General features: G+C 35.9%; 1 protein-coding gene across 2 annotated transcripts in view; it reads left to right on the top strand.

Annotated features, from left to right (window-relative positions):
- The window catches only part of KIF11 (kinesin family member 11), a 54,844-nt gene that overhangs the window by 19,570 nt on the left and 16,593 nt on the right, over positions 1 to 18,681 (top strand). For both annotated transcript variants that reach the window (XM_053664041.1, XM_037156676.2), the window contains exons 10-17: positions 3,389 to 3,477; positions 7,251 to 7,338; positions 7,939 to 8,127; positions 8,731 to 8,938; positions 9,852 to 10,024; positions 11,526 to 11,651; positions 12,127 to 12,285; positions 14,733 to 14,839. In XM_053664041.1, the coding sequence (XP_053520016.1) occupies positions 3,389 to 3,477; positions 7,251 to 7,338; positions 7,939 to 8,127; positions 8,731 to 8,938; positions 9,852 to 10,024; positions 11,526 to 11,651; positions 12,127 to 12,285; positions 14,733 to 14,839 (1,139 nt within the window). The remainder of the gene's footprint in view (positions 1 to 3,388; positions 3,478 to 7,250; positions 7,339 to 7,938; positions 8,128 to 8,730; positions 8,939 to 9,851; positions 10,025 to 11,525; positions 11,652 to 12,126; positions 12,286 to 14,732; positions 14,840 to 18,681) is intronic.

Below are 18,681 nucleotides of genomic sequence, written 5' to 3'. Positions count from 1 at the left end.
ACTGTACTTTACACCCCATGGCTGTTCTATAACTACCTATTTGTACTTAGTCTTCTCACCTCTTCTCTCACTCCACCACACCCCCCCCCCATCTGGCAATAATGGTAACCGTCTCTGTATCAGTGATTCTGTCTCTATTCTTTGTTTGCTTAGTTTGTCTTTTAGATTCAGTTGTTGATAGATATGTATTTATTGCTATTTTACTGTTCATAGTTTTGTTCTTTTTCTTAAATAAGATCCTTTAAAATTTCATATAATAATGGTTTGGTGATGATGAACTCCTTTAGTTTCTTCTTGTCTGGGAAGCTCTTTACCTGCCCTTTGATTCTAAATGATAGCTTTGCTGGGTAGAGAAATCTTGGTTGTAGGTCCCTGCTTTTCATGACTTTGAATATTTCTTGCTAGTCCCTTTTTGCCTGTGAAGTTTCTTTAGAGAAATCAGCTGACAGTCTTATGGGAACTTCTTTTCTTATGCTGCTTTTAAGATTCTCTCTTTATCTTTAACCTTTGGCATTTTAATTATGATGTGTTTTGGAGTGGGCCTCTTTGCATCCATCTTATTTGGGACTCTCTGTGCTTCCTGGACTGACATGTCTGTTTCCTTCACCAAATTAGGGAAGTTTTCTTTCATTATTTTTTCAGATAGAGTTCCAATTTCTTGCTCTTTCTCTTCTCCTTCTGTCACCCCTGTGATGAGAATGTCGGACCTCTTGAAGTTGTCCCACAGGCTACTTACACTGTCCTCATTTTTTTTGGGGGGGGGGTTCTTTTTCTTCTTCTGATTGGTTGCTTTTTGCTTCCTTATGTTCCAAATCATGGATTTGATTCTCAGCTTCATCCATTCTACTGTTGTTTCCCTGTAAATTGTTCTTTATTTCAATTAGTGTATTCTTCATTTCTGACAGTTTTTATGCTGTTCAAACCAGTGTTTTGAACTCTGCATCTGATAGATTGCTCATCACCATTTTATTTAGTTTTGTTTTTTTTTCCTGGAGTCTTGACCCAGGAAATGAGTTCTTTCATTTGGGCCATGTTTCTTTGTTTCCTTGTTTGGACAGCCTCCCTGTGTTTGTTTCTATGTATTAGGTAGAGCTGCTTTGACTCAGTCTTGGTAGTGTGGCCTAGTATAGTAGGTGTCCTGTAGGGTTAAGTGGCACAACCTCCCCTATTACCCAAGCTGGGTGTTCAAGGTGCACCCTTTGTGTAGGCTGAGTACACCTTCCTTTTGTAGTTGAGACTTAATTGCTGTTGGAATTCAGGTGCAAGGATTAGCTCTGACCACTGACTACCAACCTCTGCCCTCTGGAGGATCAGCTGTGCAGGGGCAGGGTGGTGGTACTCCAGCACAGTCTGTAGTTGTCCAGTGGGTGAGCAGGCTCTGGGATCTGCCAGGTTGTATAGGCCGAGGTAAGCCCCTACCTGTGTTCTGCCCGGGGCCACCCTGCATGAACTATATATAGGGCTGTCTGAGATGTGTCCTACGATTGGAGAGTCCCAAGTGAAGACAAATTGTGAATCTGCACTGGCTGCTGCTAGTGCTGGGCCTAGGGCTCACTAAGGCCAGCTGTTGCTTATTTGAGAGAATTTGGGAAGTTGTGAAGCCTGAGCCATGCCCAGCCATTCATATGGAAAAGCAGCTTGGGTGGGCCCATAAATTGGGTGGGTTGGAGTCTCATGGGATCTCCAGGGCAGGGCAAATAGTGTTAGCCAGGTTTTGGAGTCTCAGACATGGCACCAGCTTGCTAGCTGTGTGGTTCTGTGTGGGGAGGAAGAATGGCCTCTGCTCGCCTTGATGCCAGACATTTCTGTTTCTCCCGTATGCCACTGGTGCCTTTCAAGCTGTTATCCCAGTGCTGAAGCTCAGAGGGAGTGAGTCTGAATAGGTGAGTCCATGTGAGGGTTCTTCAAGAGGAACTGCTTGGGGCTTTAGCAGTTTCTTCAACCAATTGAATTCTTGCTGGTTTTTGCAGCCAGAAGTTATGGGGACTTACCTTCCTGGCACTGGAACCCTAAGCTGGGGAGCCTGGTATGGGGCTGGGACTCCTCTACCCAAGATATCCCTCCTGAATTTTTATCGACCCTACATAGATGTGGCACCTGCTTATTCTGCTTCTGCCCCTATTACCAGTCTGAATGGATGTGGTTTCTTTAATTCTGTAGTTGTCATTCATCTTGGTTTCTAATGGTCTGAGTGATGATTCTATATTTTAGTTGTAATTTTGATGTGGTTGTGGGAGGAAATGAGTCATGCCTGCCTATGCTGCCATCTTAACTGGAAGTCCTGTATTTTTTTTTTTTAAATAGTTTGTTTTAGGATCCAAATAAGGTTTATCCTTTGCAGTTTTTTGGATATCTTTGATCTCAGTACATTGGTTATCTTTGGTCTTAATACATTGGTTCTCCTTTCATCTCCTCCCCATCCCTGCCACCCCCGTAATTTATTTGTAAAAGTACCTGTATTATTTGTCCTGTGGTATCTTGGATGTTCTCTTCTTTGTATTTTTCTGTACATTGGTAGTGGATCTTGAGGCTTCATAGATTTAGGTTTCACCTTATTTATGTGTTTTTGGCAAAATTGTTTCATAGGTGGTGGTATGTTCTACCAGGAAACACATGTCTGCTTCTTTATCTTTTTTGAGGAATTGATGATATTCAATGATTCGATACATTAGTTCTTTAAGGGTTGCAAAATGGTAATTTTCTAATTCCGTTGCTCTTAATTGATTGCTGGGCCACCTCTGTAAAGAGGATCCTGCATTAGCTACCCAAGAGTATAGTTCTTACAGGGAAGGCAGGAAAAATAACTTAATTCATTTCCTTTATATGACAGTTTTGAGAATGAGTTGGTTTCATAACTTTCATAATGTCATTGTAAATTCATGGACTTAAAATACTTATGTTAGCCATAACTTAAAATCATAGTTATTATCATCACTGATTTTTTAATTGTTTCTCCTTTGGTTCGTGGTAACCTCTTCGTGTAAGTTCTTGAGTCCCTTTTACTAGCCTAAGCTTTTTAAGCTTCCCTCCTATTTTGTTTGACAAAGTGTTCTGGGTTCATCTTGAATGTTTCTTGCCCCTGTGCTAGAGTCGGACACTTCCCCAAGGAATCCTGTTTATTTATAGTGTGAAATGCTAATATGGAGACCAACCTGGGTACTGGCGGTTGTTGGTTTTGTTTTTTCACCCCAGAAGCCTGTGTTTTTATGAGTACATTTAAGGGCTCTTTGAAAGCTATTGAAAGACTTTATTCTAAACAGATTAATATTCAATGAAGAGGATGGTTATAATTTTTTAGGCCAACTTTATTTGTTGTATATTCTCCCAAAATCTAATTTAAAAACAAAGTAAATTCTAAATTTACACCTACAGCATTCTTCTTGTTTAGGAATATACAGAAGAGATAGAGCGTCTGAAACGAGATCTCGCTGCAGCCCGTGAAAAAAATGGGGTATACATTTCTGAAGAAAATTTTAGGTAAGCCCTTTGGAAATTAATTTACAAGAATTAGCATTTTCTTCCTTTTGTTTTAAGTTGTTCTTCTGTCGCAGTTGTCCCAGTTTCCCCCTTTGCCCTTCTCTGCAAAGCCCACCCCCAGCTCCCATAGTCAGTCCCCACACTGTTGTCTGTGGCTATGGGTCACTGATACATGTTCTTCGACTAGTCCCTTCCCCTTCCTTCCACTGGTATCCCTCTCCTCCTCCCCAAATATAAGCATTTTCTGGTAACAGGCTGTTTGAAGTAAAATGTACTTATCTGACAGTAAATAAAGTCTTTATATATAGTACCTCCTACAAATGCTTGTTTCTCTTTTATTAACTAGTTATCAAACAGTTTAAAAAGTTTTTATATAACTTTATTTTTAGAATAATTTAATTATAGATTCATATGAAATTACAAGAAAAGTACATAGAAGTTCCGTTTATTTTTCATTCAGTCACCCATTGGTTACCTCTTAAATAACTATAGTACAGCGTCAAAATTGGAAATTGACATTGGTATAATGTGTGTATGCTTTTGTGCCATTTTATCACATTTGTAGATTTGTGTAGTTCTACATTTAAGGTACAGAATTATCCTATCATAACAAAAATTTCCCTTTTGCCACCTCTTTATAAGTCATATCCACCTTCTTCTCCAGTAATCCCCAACCCTCAGCAACCATTAATCTATTTACTTTTTAAAGCTCTGGAGTAGTTTGTTCAAAGGAAGATATCTAATGAAGCATTAGGCAGAAACAAATAATAGATTAAACAAAGGGCACAGGATTATAAATTGAAAAATTTTTAGTGCTTTTATCCTAAGGAGGGTGCCTTTCACAGGGCATTTTTTTAAAATATTTTATTTATTTATTTTTCGAGAGAGGGGAAGGGAAGGAGAAAGAGTGGGAGAGAAACATCAATGTATGGTTGCCTCTCATGCATCCCCTGCTGGGAACTGGCCTGCAACCCAGGCATGTGCCCTGACTGGGAATCGAACCTCGATACTCTGGTTCGCAGGCCCGAGCTCAATCCACTGAGCTATGCCAGCCATGGCTCACAGGGCATTTTTAATAATGATGATAAAAGGTGTTTAGAACTAATTGATAATAACCAGAAACATTTTAACAGTACTTTTTATAGAGATATAATCACTCCAATAGTATATAAATCATTTAATAAACTCATTTTCCCATGTTATTTTCAATTGTCATAATGTGCTATATTCTCCTGCATGGTTCACATGTTAATTTTACAAATACTTAAATTTATATATTTTGAGGGTCACAGCTTATTAAACAATATTTTATTCTTTCTATGTAACTTCAGTTTTGTTTACTTCTGTTATAGCCCATACCTAGTTGACAAAACCATTTTTACAAAAATCTTTTATAAATTTATACTTAATTCTTAAACTTGATATTGATTTTTTTTGCAAGTGTTTCTCTGGTTTTCAGATATACTTCACTCTACACATGAGAGTATTTCATTATATTTTTCAATTGTTCACTTTACAGGTGTCACTATTTCTATCACTTTTATGTTTTTCAACATTAATTTTAATTGAATAAATACTTTAAGGTTAGGTATTAGATGTTCTTGGTTGTTAGAATACTGAACTTAAACTGTCTTAAAACAGCAAGGGATAGAATGACTTTCAAGATTATTTAATCCAGTAACTCAAGGGTCTAGTTCCTCTCTGTTCCCACTCCTGTTCTTCATGGTGGCTTCCTTTTAGAGCTGGCAGTTCATCTGGGAATGATGGTCAGCAGCAGGGCAGCTACATGACGTCATTCAGGGCTACTGTAGATGAGAGGCTTTATGTCCTTTTACCATCAAAACTGGCCACGGGGACATCACTTAAGATAATTTAGGCCTGAGTTATGCATATATATGAACCAGTAACTGGAAAAGGAATTGAGTTGCCCTGCTGGTTGTGAACCAGTCAGGCTTAGTCCACAGATCTGGGAATCAAGCACTGCCATACAACTGAGCTGCTGCAGAGTCAGGGGAGAATCATTCCCTAAAGGAAATCTGGATGCTGGAAATGGGTGCTTAACCAATGAATATCTACATGGGGTTTTTGTCCCTCGATTTGCTTATATAGTATGTTCTTCTATTAGTAGTCAAACATTAGACATTGGGGGCTGACTGTCTAATTTTCTTATCTTATGTTCATCTCTTTGATGTGTTTTAGATTAAGAAATAGCTTTATTTTTAGTTTGTAAATCCCATGATTGAAGATAGTGTTTGATCTTAATAGATAGTTCTTTCTTAGAAGTGAGAGAAGGATCACAAAAACTGCAGCCAGCATTTCAAACATGATAACACTTTATTTATATCAAGCTTAATAGACCTTTTGAAACTATATTTTCAGTGAAATAATAATGTACCATTACCTGTACCTTCAGTATAAGAAAAGCATTTCAGCCCTGGCTGGTGTGGCTCAGTGGCTTGAGTGCCTGCCTGCAAACCAAAGGGTCACTGGTTAGATTCCCAGTTAGGAAACATACCTGGGTTGTGGACCAGATCCCCAGTAGGCGGCGCACGAGAGGCAACCACACATTGCTGTTTCCCTCCCTTCCTTTCTCTAAAAATAAATAAAATCTTAAAAAAAGAAAAAGAAAAGCATTTCAAATATTCCATTCTATATAAAAGAGCCATTTCCAATAAAGAACTATATATAACAGTTAATCAAAAGACTGTTAGAACCAGTGTCCTCTCATGTCTCAGTTCTAGCTTTTCCTTTAATCCACAATTATCTAGCTAATAATTTGATAAGATTTGTATTTGCAAAGGAATCTCTGTCATTTAGCACAGTATGGAATAGAATTTTTTTTAAAGATTTTATTCATTTATCTTTAGAGGGGAAGGGAAGGAGAGAGGGAGAGAAATATCAATGTGTGGTTGCCTCTCATGTGTCCCCTGCTGGGAACTGGCCTGCAACCCAAGCATGTGCCTGACTGGGAATTGAACTGTGATCCCTTAGTTTGCAGGCCCATGTTCAATCCACTGAGCTACATCAGCTAGGGCTGGAATAGAATATTGTTGGTAGTTATGAAGGAATTGGCAGGCGGAGGAATATAAAAAACAGCACACAGTCCTGAAACTTGATAGTGCTCAAATAAGAGACCCATTAAAGTTGACCAGAATTACATAGTACGAAATGTCAGTAGTGCTGAGGCTAAGGAACTGTGCTCTAGAGAGTAGCCCAGTACTCTTCTGAGAATTTCTGTGGTGATATGATGTTGGGGTATATTGGGTATGTATGTTAGTGGTATGAGGTATAATTGCCCTGTCTACATACTTTACTTTAGTTCTCCAGTTTTTAGCCCCTTATTTCATTTCTTCCTCCTGTAATACCTGATGCCTTCAAGTCCCGAGCCTTTCCTGGATTTTCTATGTCCTATTTATGCTCCATATTTTTGATTATAGACACTTAGGTTGTGTTCCCCCTACCTCTACTTTGTGTGAGTTATATTTTGTTGTTAGCTTTGTTGCATCTCAATTTTTATATGCATATATTTTTCCCTTTTTAGGTAGGGATTCTCAGTTCCAAAATGGAGATAATAGGAAAAATAATTATTAAACAAGAACAAAAAATACATTTGTTTTCACAATTTGTATTTATTGCTTATTGACATGTAGGCATCATCACAATGGTGATAAATGGTAAAGCTGGTGTGTAATTGCCACAATTGTGTTGGAGTAAATTGTATTGCAATTAGGAAAAAATACTAATTGTTAAATTCATATTAAACTTTGTTTTAGAGTCATGAATGGAAAACTAACTGTTCAAGAAGAACAGATTGTAGAATTGACTGAAAAAATTGGTGCCCTTGAGGAGGAGCTAAGTAGGGTAAGCATTCCAAACAATACTGAATATTATGTAAAAAGCAGATATTTAAAGAAAACTTCAAAATGTGAGAGACCTGGTAATTTTAAGATTTTTTCTTGCTGATCCTTATAGTAGAAATAAGTTGTATCATAATTTTATTATCAATTGTAATGAAGAAACTATTTTGACACTTAGCATTAATGCAGCATTACAGGAAATTAATTGAATTGTGCAATTTTATTGTTTGAGCTCCATAGTTAATGCTGAGACACTTTCTTTAACATGTTTATCAGATGAGGGAATGTGATGTTGGGAGAAAACAGATGTTAAATAATTAAGATGTAAAGACCTGATCCTTCTGTGCCACCCTCACATTGGCAGTGTTGGCTAAAGCCTGAAGAATTAATGCCACTACACTGTTATTTGTTTTTAATTAACTTATAGGAAACTAGGTGCTGTATAAAAGGTGCTGTATACCTGGTAACTTACAACTTGTAACAATTTTGCATGGAAATAATTTGTTTGTTTTTTTTATATTTTATATTATGAACGAGATAGGTGTCTCACCAACCAGTTCAGCATTTTTAATTCTTAAAAAGATGTTTAATATGTTATATTTAGGTTTCAGAATTGTTCATGGATAATAAAAATGAACTTGACCAGTGTAAATCTGACCTGCAAAATAAGACACAGGAACTTAAAACCACTCAAAAACATTTACAAGAAACTAAATTACAGCTTGTTAAAGAAGAGTATATCACGTCAGTTTTGGAAAGTACTGAGAAGAAACTTCATGATACTGCCAGCAAGGTTTGTCCTTTGTTTTGCTTATACTGCACTAGAGAAATTAGAGAATAGGTATAAGTAACTTACTTTGCTTTAGCATTAATTGTGAAATTCTATTTTTGCACCCTAAGTGACATTTTATGTAAATTTTCCTCTTTGGAGATGCTAACTTAAGAAACCCTTTCAGAAGCTTTGGAAATAGAACATGACTTTAATATACTTCGTGGACATTTAGAGTAATGATGTGTAATGCCTTTTCCTGTAGTCATGATTGAAATTAATCAGTCATCAAGAGTTTAGTACCTTCTGAGATAATGGAAGTTGTTGAAAGAACTTAATTTTTATTAGGTGTACTTTTAAGGAAATAGTAACACATAATAGGAAAAAATTGTAGGGGAGCCTAATTACTATAATTGGAAAAATCAGTTTTCCTTGCTTAGATGGCTAGGGAGGGGAAATAAATATTCCTGGATAAATTAGCTTGAGTTAAATTTATTTTTTCTGATACAGTATATAAAACTTGCAAGTTCTCATTAGGAGACAATCCTTATGTAACAGATATTTTTTCATAGACAGTTTTTGTCACAATCATCTGATTAACATTTATTTTTTTAAAATCATATACAGTTGCTTAACACAGTTGAAGAAACTACAAAAGATGTATCCGGTCTCCATACCAAGCTGGACCGTAAGAAGGCAGTTGATCAGCACAATGCAGAAGCTCAGGATATTTTTGGCAAAAATATGAACAGTCTTTTTAATCATATGAAAGAATTGATAAAGGATGGCAGTTCAAAACAAAAGGCCATGTTGGAAGTTCACAAGACCTTGTTTGGTAAGTTCAGGCACTATTAATTTTTCTAGTCTTTGTGTGTTTGGTGTGAGACTAATTTTGAAACTAATAGTTTAATATAGTAAAAAATTCAGGTGATAGTGTCATTAGTTCACTCCAGTGCACACAGTATCTGTTCAGACTAGGGTTTAATGCTTTCACTGCCTGTGAATTAAAACAAATCTTAGTTGTTGTTTCTTTCTGTTTTCTATAAAGTAACTTATGTTTATTAAACAATAACTAAGTGTATAAACTTGAGAAGTAAAAGTCCCTTTAACCTGACCCTGCCTCATTCTCCATAGGTGCTACTGTTAAATTTCTTGAGTTTCTTTCTAGAAATTTTCTGTACATAAATATTTTGCATCTTTTTTTAGAATGTGTATCTTGAATGTTTGCTGCATTGTGAGAATGTGTATATGTTTCATTATTTGTTATCTTCATTTAGGAAAAATACTCTCTCAGTATTAGCTTATTAATTATGAAGGAATTATCTTCTTTATAGAAAATTTGGGAAATGCAAAAATTGTTTTAAATCACCCAGAGGCTAGTCATTATAAGCCAACCACTATAAATTTTGTTTGATTTCTAGTTTCTCCTTTACCTACTATAATATTATTTATTAAATTTTTAAAATGATTCATTTTAGAATATTCTAATTCTTGGTTTACTGTATTTATTAGCTATACATCTGATAATACCTACAGATATGTCAAATGCTTATGGAATACTGTAGGACAAATATAATTTATATTTAAATTTTTCCTTGGTTATGTAGTGAGATAATTATGTTAAGCTCATGTGTTATAACAAATTTCCACAATAAAGATATAAATCTGCCAGCCTCTTTGAGGTGGTTGTAACTGTATTTAAATATGTTTATGTTAAAGCTTACATCTATTTTATTTTTTTGGTATAGGTAACCTGCTGTCTTCCAGTGTTTCTGCATTAGACATCATTACTACGATAGCACTTGGATCTCTCACATGTATTCCAGAAAATGTGTCTACACATGTTTCTCAGATTTCTAATATGATATTAAAAGAACAGTCAATAGCAGAAGAAAGTAAAACTGTACTTCAGACATTGATTGTTAGTAAATATTTTAAAGTATTTTTGAAGGGTTACGTTTGTTAAGTCTTCAAAAACAATGTTAACTGTTTCATCTTCACTTTATTAGACACAGTGATAAACATATCACTTGAAAGTAAGTTTAAAGGGAGGAGAGGTGGGGGACTCAGAAAAAAAAAAAAGTAGGTTTATATTTTAAAGACAAATCTCTCCATTGTTTTCTTGCCCAGAAAGATTAATGTCCAAATTCATACAACCAACCTTTGAAACTTTTTTCACTTATATCTTGCAACATTAAAAGTAGGAATTACGAGCCCTGGCTGGGTCACTCCACTGGTTAGAGCATTGTCCTGATGTGCCAAGTTTGTGGGTTCCATCTCCGGTCAGGGCACATACAAGAATCAGTAGGTGAATGCATAAACAAGTGGAAAAACAAAATCGATGTTCCTCCTTTTCTCCTTCCCTCCCTCCCTTCCTCCCTCCCTCCCTCCCTCCCTCCTTCCCTCCTTCCTTCCCTCTCTCTCAAGTTAATAAATGGGAGTTAAAAAAAAAACAAAAAGCCTTCTAATTACTAAAAACGATAGGTTTAGCTCCAGATGAAGTGAAGGGACCCATGACTTGCCAGTTTGCTCAGAAATAGGTAAATTATTTTTTCTGCAGGGGTCCTAGAATGGTCCTGCTGATGTTATATTGACCCAACCAGAAGGAGATATTAAGTGGTTAATTACTTAATTTTAAAACTACAGTAATGTAGAAAAATGTACAAGAAAAATAGTTTAGAATATAGAATACTAGAATCACATAGAATAATTTATCAGGCCAAATCTGTGCTCAAGTCCTTATGGGCCTTAACAATAAGGCTCTTTCACAGTTCTATAGAAGTCACTTGTCTTGCTATACTTAATATTACCTCCTCCATACTTTATTGCATTGTATACTCTTTATTTTGTAATTATGTGATTTGTCTAGGAAGTTCTTTGTCATATCACTTCTTTGTGCAGGCTTTTGGTTTCCCTTTTTGAGATTGACAGTGTTTGTTGAACATTTTCCAAGTAGATGCCATAAATGTTAGCTGATACTGCCTAGATTCAGTGCTTGTATGACATTATTTGATAAATTTCTTCAATCACCAAAATTTGACAAAGTTAAAAGATGCTGTCAATACTAACTTTTTGGAAATGGATTCATTAACTAGATGATAATCTGTATTTGTTGATGTCTTTCTACCAGGTTATAAGCATTGCTTGAGTCAAAGAGATGATTGCTGCTCTCACAGAATTATTTGAAATTAGAGTATTACTTATTTCCCAATGAATGATAGCCTTTTAAAAAAAGTATTTAATACTTTTTACAGAATATAAACTCTTGTAACAAATAGGCTTTAAAGAATAGAAAATGGATACTTAGAATTTGAATATGAACATTTTTAGTTAACTAAGTATTTAAGAGATTTAACCAGTCAGGTTTATGGACATGAAAATATTACTTTTAAAGACTTGTTTGTTTTTATTTTTAAAACCAGAATGTACTTAAGACTGACCTTCTAAGTTCACTGGAAACAATTTTATCCCCCACTGTGTTGGCTATACGGAAAATTGATAGTCAGCTCAAGCATATTTTCAAGACTTCACTGACAGTGGCTAATAAGGTAATAAATGTTATTATCTCAAAATCAAATTGTTTACGAAAAAACCTATTTGTTGTCACACCTGGAGATTTGTCTGCATGTAAAATTCATGGGTTCTGAGAAGGAATCTAGAGGAAGAAGGAGCTAGGATGCACTCTGCCATTGATGTAGTCAGCAGAATCATGGCTAAGAACAATGAGAGGGAATGATAAAGATAAGTGTTAAAGCTTACAAAGTAACATGCAATATGCTTTCATGGTGGGCGAGGAAGATACATGCATCTATACATGTATGCATATATGCCTAATTATACATAAAACATCTGGAATTGTTTAAAAATGGTACCAGTCTTTCAGGTGAGAGTAGGACTAGAGTTCTAGAGGCTAGAGAGAAGAAAGGACTTTGCATACTGTTTTCTACCTTTTCTATTTTGTATGTATTCAAAAAATGAAACTTAAATTTTTTTAATTAAAAAAATACGTTTTTTCCTTCAAAGATAGAAGATCAGAAAAAGGAAATGGATGGCTTTCTCAGTATGCTCTCTGACAATCTACATGAACTACAAGAAAATACGATTTCTTCCTTGGCTGAGTCACAGAAGCTATGTGAAAATTTAACTGAAGACCTGAAGACAATAAAGAAAATCCATTCACAGGTATCTTATCTAGGTGATTTAGAGAGTGTAAAAAGAAAGTTTTTTTATGATCTTTAGCTTGACAATCCTTTTTACACAATCTGAATGTTATATAACTAATTTAGAAACCCGAAAATACCAAAGCCACTATTGCTTTTAACAGTAATTAATGTAAAATAATTGAGAATGCTTTTCTCGATCAGTTACTATTTGAGGATTTGCTACACTTAGAACCGTACACTAAAGCACAATCAGACAAACAGAGCAGTCTTTTCCTCATACTACAATGAACAGTGATGCTGGAGAAACATACCTTTGGGAATACAATTAGAAGAAAATGGTTATAGCATTTTAAATGAACACGTATCTGCACTGTAACTAAAAAACTTTTTTCCTAGGGTAATATGGATAGTTACTGTTATTAACTCTACCCTGCTTTCCTCTTACCGTATATCTGACCTATGTCAGACATTTAAATTGTAGTAAATGAATATAGTTCTCAGACTGTATTGATTTGATTATAAATGTAATTCATGACTTATCTTCCTCCATGTAAACTACTTCTTAGTATATGAGCCTTTAAACCAAAACCAAACCTTCAAACCAAGAAAGTCATAATCTATAAATATCAGCCATATGGAAAACAACTGGTATTTTTAAGGCCTTAGTGATGAATGTCTAAAGTTTTTATTAAGTGAGGCTATTATACATGGCAGAACTGTTTGGTCAACAAAACTGTTGACATAATTTAGTGGGTAGTAAAGGATTCTTTGGAGGTGGGGAGTGAGGGAGAGAGAAAATATCCATGTCAACAAAAATGAAAAGAACAACATATCCAAGATTTTTAGGTAAGAAATAAAGCAACTTTAAAAAAAGATTAATCATTTTCCTAATTGATACTAATGAAACTTTTCAGAGAAAGGATTGACATCAGAAATTAGTAAAAATAATGAACCTTTCTTGAGCAATTTATGTTTAATTTCTCCTACCAATAAGGAGAAAATATAAGTTTTATTACTAGCCCAGTTTTCTAATGAGGAAACAGAGGCCTTGCAAGAATCTAGCAGTATTCATATCATCTTACAGGGTGTTAGTGATTACATTGCCTGAAAGGCATTTATTTTTGAGTGGCTCTTCTATATATTTTCTTTTTTTTAAAGATTTATTTATTTATTTTTTAGAGAGGGGAAGGGAGGGAGAAAGGGAGAGACACATCAATGTGTGGTTGCCTCTCTTGTGCCCCCTACGGGGGACCTGCCCTGCAACCCAGGCATGTGCCCTGACTGGGAATCGAGCCAGAGATCCTTTGGTTTGTAGGCCGGCACTCAACCACTGAGCCACCAGTCAGGTCTGTATATTTTCTTGCACTTTGAAATTGTAGCAATGACTCATACCTCTGCATAGGGTTATTTACCTTAAACCTGCCTAGAACTTTTTTAGGTATATATTCTAAGATAGATAAACTTTTTATAAATTAGCTGTTTTGAATGTTTAAAATGGGTATTGAAATGTTTAAAAACAAAATACCTGTGATCTAAAAAGTATTTTAGTGTGGATGTTTGAATTCTCTGGCTTTAAGGAAGCAAGTTTACTAAGTGAGAATTTCTTCAACTTTGTAGAACTTGAAGTTAGCACTAACAAAATAATTATGTGAAACTCTGAACACCTATTTACATGTAGGTTTTTCTAATAATACCTGCATTTCCTTCTACTCTGAGACTAGTAAAAATATTGACAGACTTTGTTAGTTATATTTTATCTGCTGATGTGTTATTCAGAGACGTTGGTCAACTAATGGACGGAACCGTGATAAGAATACTTGGTAACTTTTCAGGTCTTCCTTGGTCTTTAGTGTAGCTTCTTCATTTTGCAGTATAAATCTCTTAACATGTTGTATGCCTATAAGAGCTTGTTTTTAAGGATACCAAGTTATGAGCAAAGGTAAAACTCTATATTGACATTTTAGATATTACAATGTAATATCACATTGATATTACAGAGCCAACTAGGCTCTGTAAAATGTGTCAGCTCCTGTAACAGTTTTGGACTGCTTGACCCATGAGTTTACCAGCATCACCTTTTCCTTCTAAGCAACTACGTATTTGTTAAAGTGGTTCTCAAACATAAAGTGTCATTTTAATATATTTGGTTAGTTAAGAGGTACACTAAAAATCAGTGTTAAAATACCAAGTTGCTCATTATTTATTCTGTTAAAAAATCCCTATAATATTATAGGTTGATATCCTTTGAATATCAACCTCCACTGCTTCCCTCTATGGGAGAAAGGTAGTGTTAAAGAACTCTTTTTTTAAAAAAATTGTTTGTTTGTTTGTTTATTTTAATTAAATTTAACTCTTGTAAGGAAATTGTATAATTCTCACCTATGGGAAAGTACTTGATGTCAGTATAGGAAAAAAGTTCAAGTGTCATAATTTCAATCTCTTCTTCTCCCCACACCTTTCTTACAGGAACTTCACCAGTTAATCAATCTTTGGGGAGAGAGGTTCTGTGCTTTGGAGGAAAAGTGTGAAAACATCCAGAAACCACTTAATAATATCCAAGAAAATACAGAGCAGTAAGCTGTTTTAAAATTCAATTTAACTTTTCTCTGCTTCAGAAATAATTCTGAAATTATTTCAGTATCAAAAGCTTCAAATAATACAAAAACAACCAACCCAGCTTCTCGTTTAACATTTTATGTTTGTTGTATCATTCTCATTCCTCTCACTTCCCCTCTCTAATATTATATATTTATATCTTTTATGAACTAGCTGAGAATAAGTTACAGGTGTTATGCAAACTTTTTCCTAAGTATTTCAATGTGTATTTCCTAAAAACAAGGATACTCTTATATAGCCTTTATATTATTAGATCAGAAATTAATATTGATAACTATTAACCTAATATACACACCTAATTCAAATTTTGTCAGTTATCTCACTAATGTTTATAGGAAAAGAAAAAGATATTCCTTCTGTTACAGGATTCAGTCCAGGATCATGCATTGCGTTTGTCATATCTCTTGAGTCTCCTTTAATCTGGAGCAGTTCCTTAGTCTTTTGTCTTTCATGACCTTTACTTTTTCAAGAGTATTGAATATTTATGTACTTCATTTGAGGATGGCCATCAGTTGGAATTATCAAAAATACCACAGAAGTGGTATGTTCTTTTTTTAATTATATTTTACTTATGCTATTATAGTTGTTCCAATTTCCCCCCTTTGTGTCCTCCTCCACTCAGTTCCACTCCCCCCATGCACACCCTCAGGCAATCCCCACACTGTTGTTCATGTCCACAGGACATGCATATATGTTCTTTGGCTACTCTATTCCCTATGCATTTCCTTCACATCCCCATGACTATTCTGTAACTACCAATTTGTGCTTCTTAATCCCTTCATCCTTTTCATCCATGCCTCCAACCCCACTTTGAGCTGGCAATCATCAAAATGTTCTCTGTATCTATGATTCTATTTCTGTTCTGCTTATTTATTTTGGTTTTTTAAAAAAATTTTTAGATCCAATTGTTTACAGATAAGTATTGCCATTTTATTGTTCATACTTTTAATCTTCTTAAAAAGAACCTTTAACATTTCATATAATACTGGTTTGGTGATGAATACTGGTGGTGATGAACTCCTTTACCTTTTCTTCTCCAATTCTAAACAATATCTTTGCTGGGTAGAGTAATCTCAGTTGTAGGTCCTTGCTTTTCATTACTTTGAATATTTCTTGTCAATCCCAAGTTTCTTTTGAGAAATAAGTTCATAGTCTTTTTTTTTTTTTTTTAAAGATTTTATTTATTTATTTTTAGACAGCGGGGAAGGGATGGAGAAAGAGAGGGAGAGAAACATCAGTGTGTGGTTGCCTCTTGTAGTCCCTGCACCCAGGAACCTGGCCTACAACCCAGGCATGTGCCCTGACTAGGAATTGAACCAGCGAACATCTGCTTTGCAGTCCTGTGCTCAATCCACTGAGCCACACCAGCCAGGGGCAAGTTAATAGTCTTGTGGAAGCTCTCTTGTAGGTAACTGACTGCTTTTCTCTCGCTGCTTTAAAGATTCTTTGTATTTAACCTTTGACATTTTAACTGATATGTCTTGGTGTAGTCATCTTTGGGTTCATCTTGATTTGGGCTCTCTGTGCTTCCTGAATTTGTATGCCTATTTCCTCCATCAAGTTAAGGAAATTTTCAGTCATTTTTCAAATAGGTTTACAATTTCTTGCTCTCTCTCTCTTCTTCCAGCACCCCAATGAGGTGAATGTTGGTATTCTTGAAGTTGTCCCAGAGGCTCTTTACATGATCTTCATTTTTTTTAATTCTTTTTTCTTTTTGCTGTTCTGATTGGGGTTTTTTCTTTCTTATATTCCAGTTTGCTGATGTGATTCTCAACTTCATCCACTCTACTGTTAATTCCCTGTAAATTGTTCTTTATTTAAGTTACTGTATCTTTTGTTTCTGACTGGATCTTTTTTATGCTGTTGAAATTCTCACTGAGTTTCTTGAGCATCCTTATAATCAGTGTTTTGAATTCTGCATCTAGTAGATTACTGGTCTTCATGTTGTTTACCTCTTTTTCTGGAGTTTTGATCTATTTGGGGCCTTTCATTTGGGCCTTGTTTCTTTGTCTCCTCATTTTGGCAGCCTCCATGTGCTTGTTTCTGTGGTAGAGCAGCTATGCCTGTCAGGCTTGGTAGAGTGGCCTAATGTAGCAGGTGTCTTGTAGGGTCCAGTGGCACAGCCTCCCCTATTACCCAAGCTGGGAACTCAAGGTACACCCATGATGTGGAATGTGTACACCCTCCTGTTGTAGTTGAGCCTTGATTGCTGTCGGCATGTCCAAGGTCAACCACTGACTGTGTTCTGTCTGGGTTCACACAGCATAAGCAACAAAGCAATCTGCACATGACTGCTACTTGTGCTGGGCTCAAAGGTGCCCAGGCAAGGCCAAGCTGTGAACCAAGGCCATCTGCTGCTAGTGCTGGGCCTGGGGCTACTTAGAGTATGGGGCTCACTGAAGCCAGTTGCTGCTTGTTCTAGAGTATTTAGGAAAATCTGGAACATGGGCCAAGACAGGCCATTCATTTGGAAAAGCCACTGGAGATAAACTTTGGTGGGCCCAAAAGTTGGTTGGGCCAGGGCAACAGGGATTCACCAGGGTGGGGCAAACAGTGTTAGCCAGGTTAAAGGAGTCTCAGATATGGAGCCTGCCTGTTGGCTCTGTGGCTCTGTGGTAGAAGGGCTCAGAAAAGGAACAGTGGCCTCTGCCAGCACTTATATCTGGGCAAAAAGCATTCCCCCAGCTCTTGCCATGATGCCAAAAAGTACAGTTTCTCCCTGTATGCCTCTGGTACCTTTTAAGCTGCTGCCCTGGTGCTGGAGCTCAGAGGGAGTGATTCAAGTAATTCTGTGTGCAGGCCCTTTAAGAAGAAGAGGGAAGAAGAAAGTCCAGCAGTTTCTGTCTTCCACAGCCTCAACTCTCACTGGTTTTTACAAGCAGAAGTTATGGAGACTTACCTTCCTAGCACTGTAATCCTGGGCTAGGGGTCCTGGTGTGGGGCTGGGACCCCTCAATCCTGAAATATCCCTCCGAATTTTTATCTGACCCATGTGGGTGTGGGACCAGCTTGTTCCATGTTTCTTCTCCTCCTACCAGTCTCAGTGTGGTTTCTTCTTTAATTCTATAGTGTAGGAATTCCATTCCACTTAATTTCTGACAGTTCTGAATGACTGTTATTCTATAGTTTAGTTGTAATTTTGATGTCACAAAAGTGATTTGTTTTTAATGCATCTCAGATATCACAAGGTAGATGATGCCTATTTGTCTCATAATTGGTATGTTTCATTTAATTCTGATAACTTATTACAGTGTTGTCCTCCAGATTTCTCCAGAGTAAAGTTACTCTTTTCATTTGCAATTCTTAAAGAATTTATGGGGATATTCTTTGAAACTATGTAACTATCCATATCCTTTTAGTATCTATTGATAACATGTCTGAAACAACTATAAAGATAGTATCTGTCCAGTGATCTTTTCTAATTTCATCATTCCTTCTACTTTTGTTAGTTGGCATTATGCTAAGAGGAAGTTTTTCCCTTTCCCTCCCATTTATTTTTATTAATTTCTTTATGTTAGCATATACTCATGGAATCTTTTGTTCTCTGGGTTATTTATTTTGATACTCAAATTCCCATAGTTTTCACTAGTGAGAGCCTCTTCAAGTTGACTCCTATGTCCTTTTAATATGACCTATCCTTTTTTAGCATTTTCTTACTTTCTGATATAGGAAGATGTTTCAGGCTCATCTTATACTTTCTCAACACCAGCTCTAGAATTTTAATAATAGAAACCTGATCTGGGCAATAGGTATTGTTATTGCTACTGGGGTGTCATTTCTTTTAGATATCCTGGGTGAA

Source organism: Artibeus jamaicensis, unplaced genomic scaffold (genome assembly GCF_021234435.1).
Source record: "Artibeus jamaicensis isolate MK-2021 breed Jamaican fruit bat unplaced genomic scaffold, CSHL_Jam_final contig_332, whole genome shotgun sequence".
Classification (NCBI taxonomy): domain Eukaryota; kingdom Metazoa; phylum Chordata; class Mammalia; order Chiroptera; family Phyllostomidae; genus Artibeus; species Artibeus jamaicensis.
The sequence above is the reverse complement of the archived record's forward strand: the minus strand, read 5'-3'. Positions and strand labels throughout refer to the sequence as shown.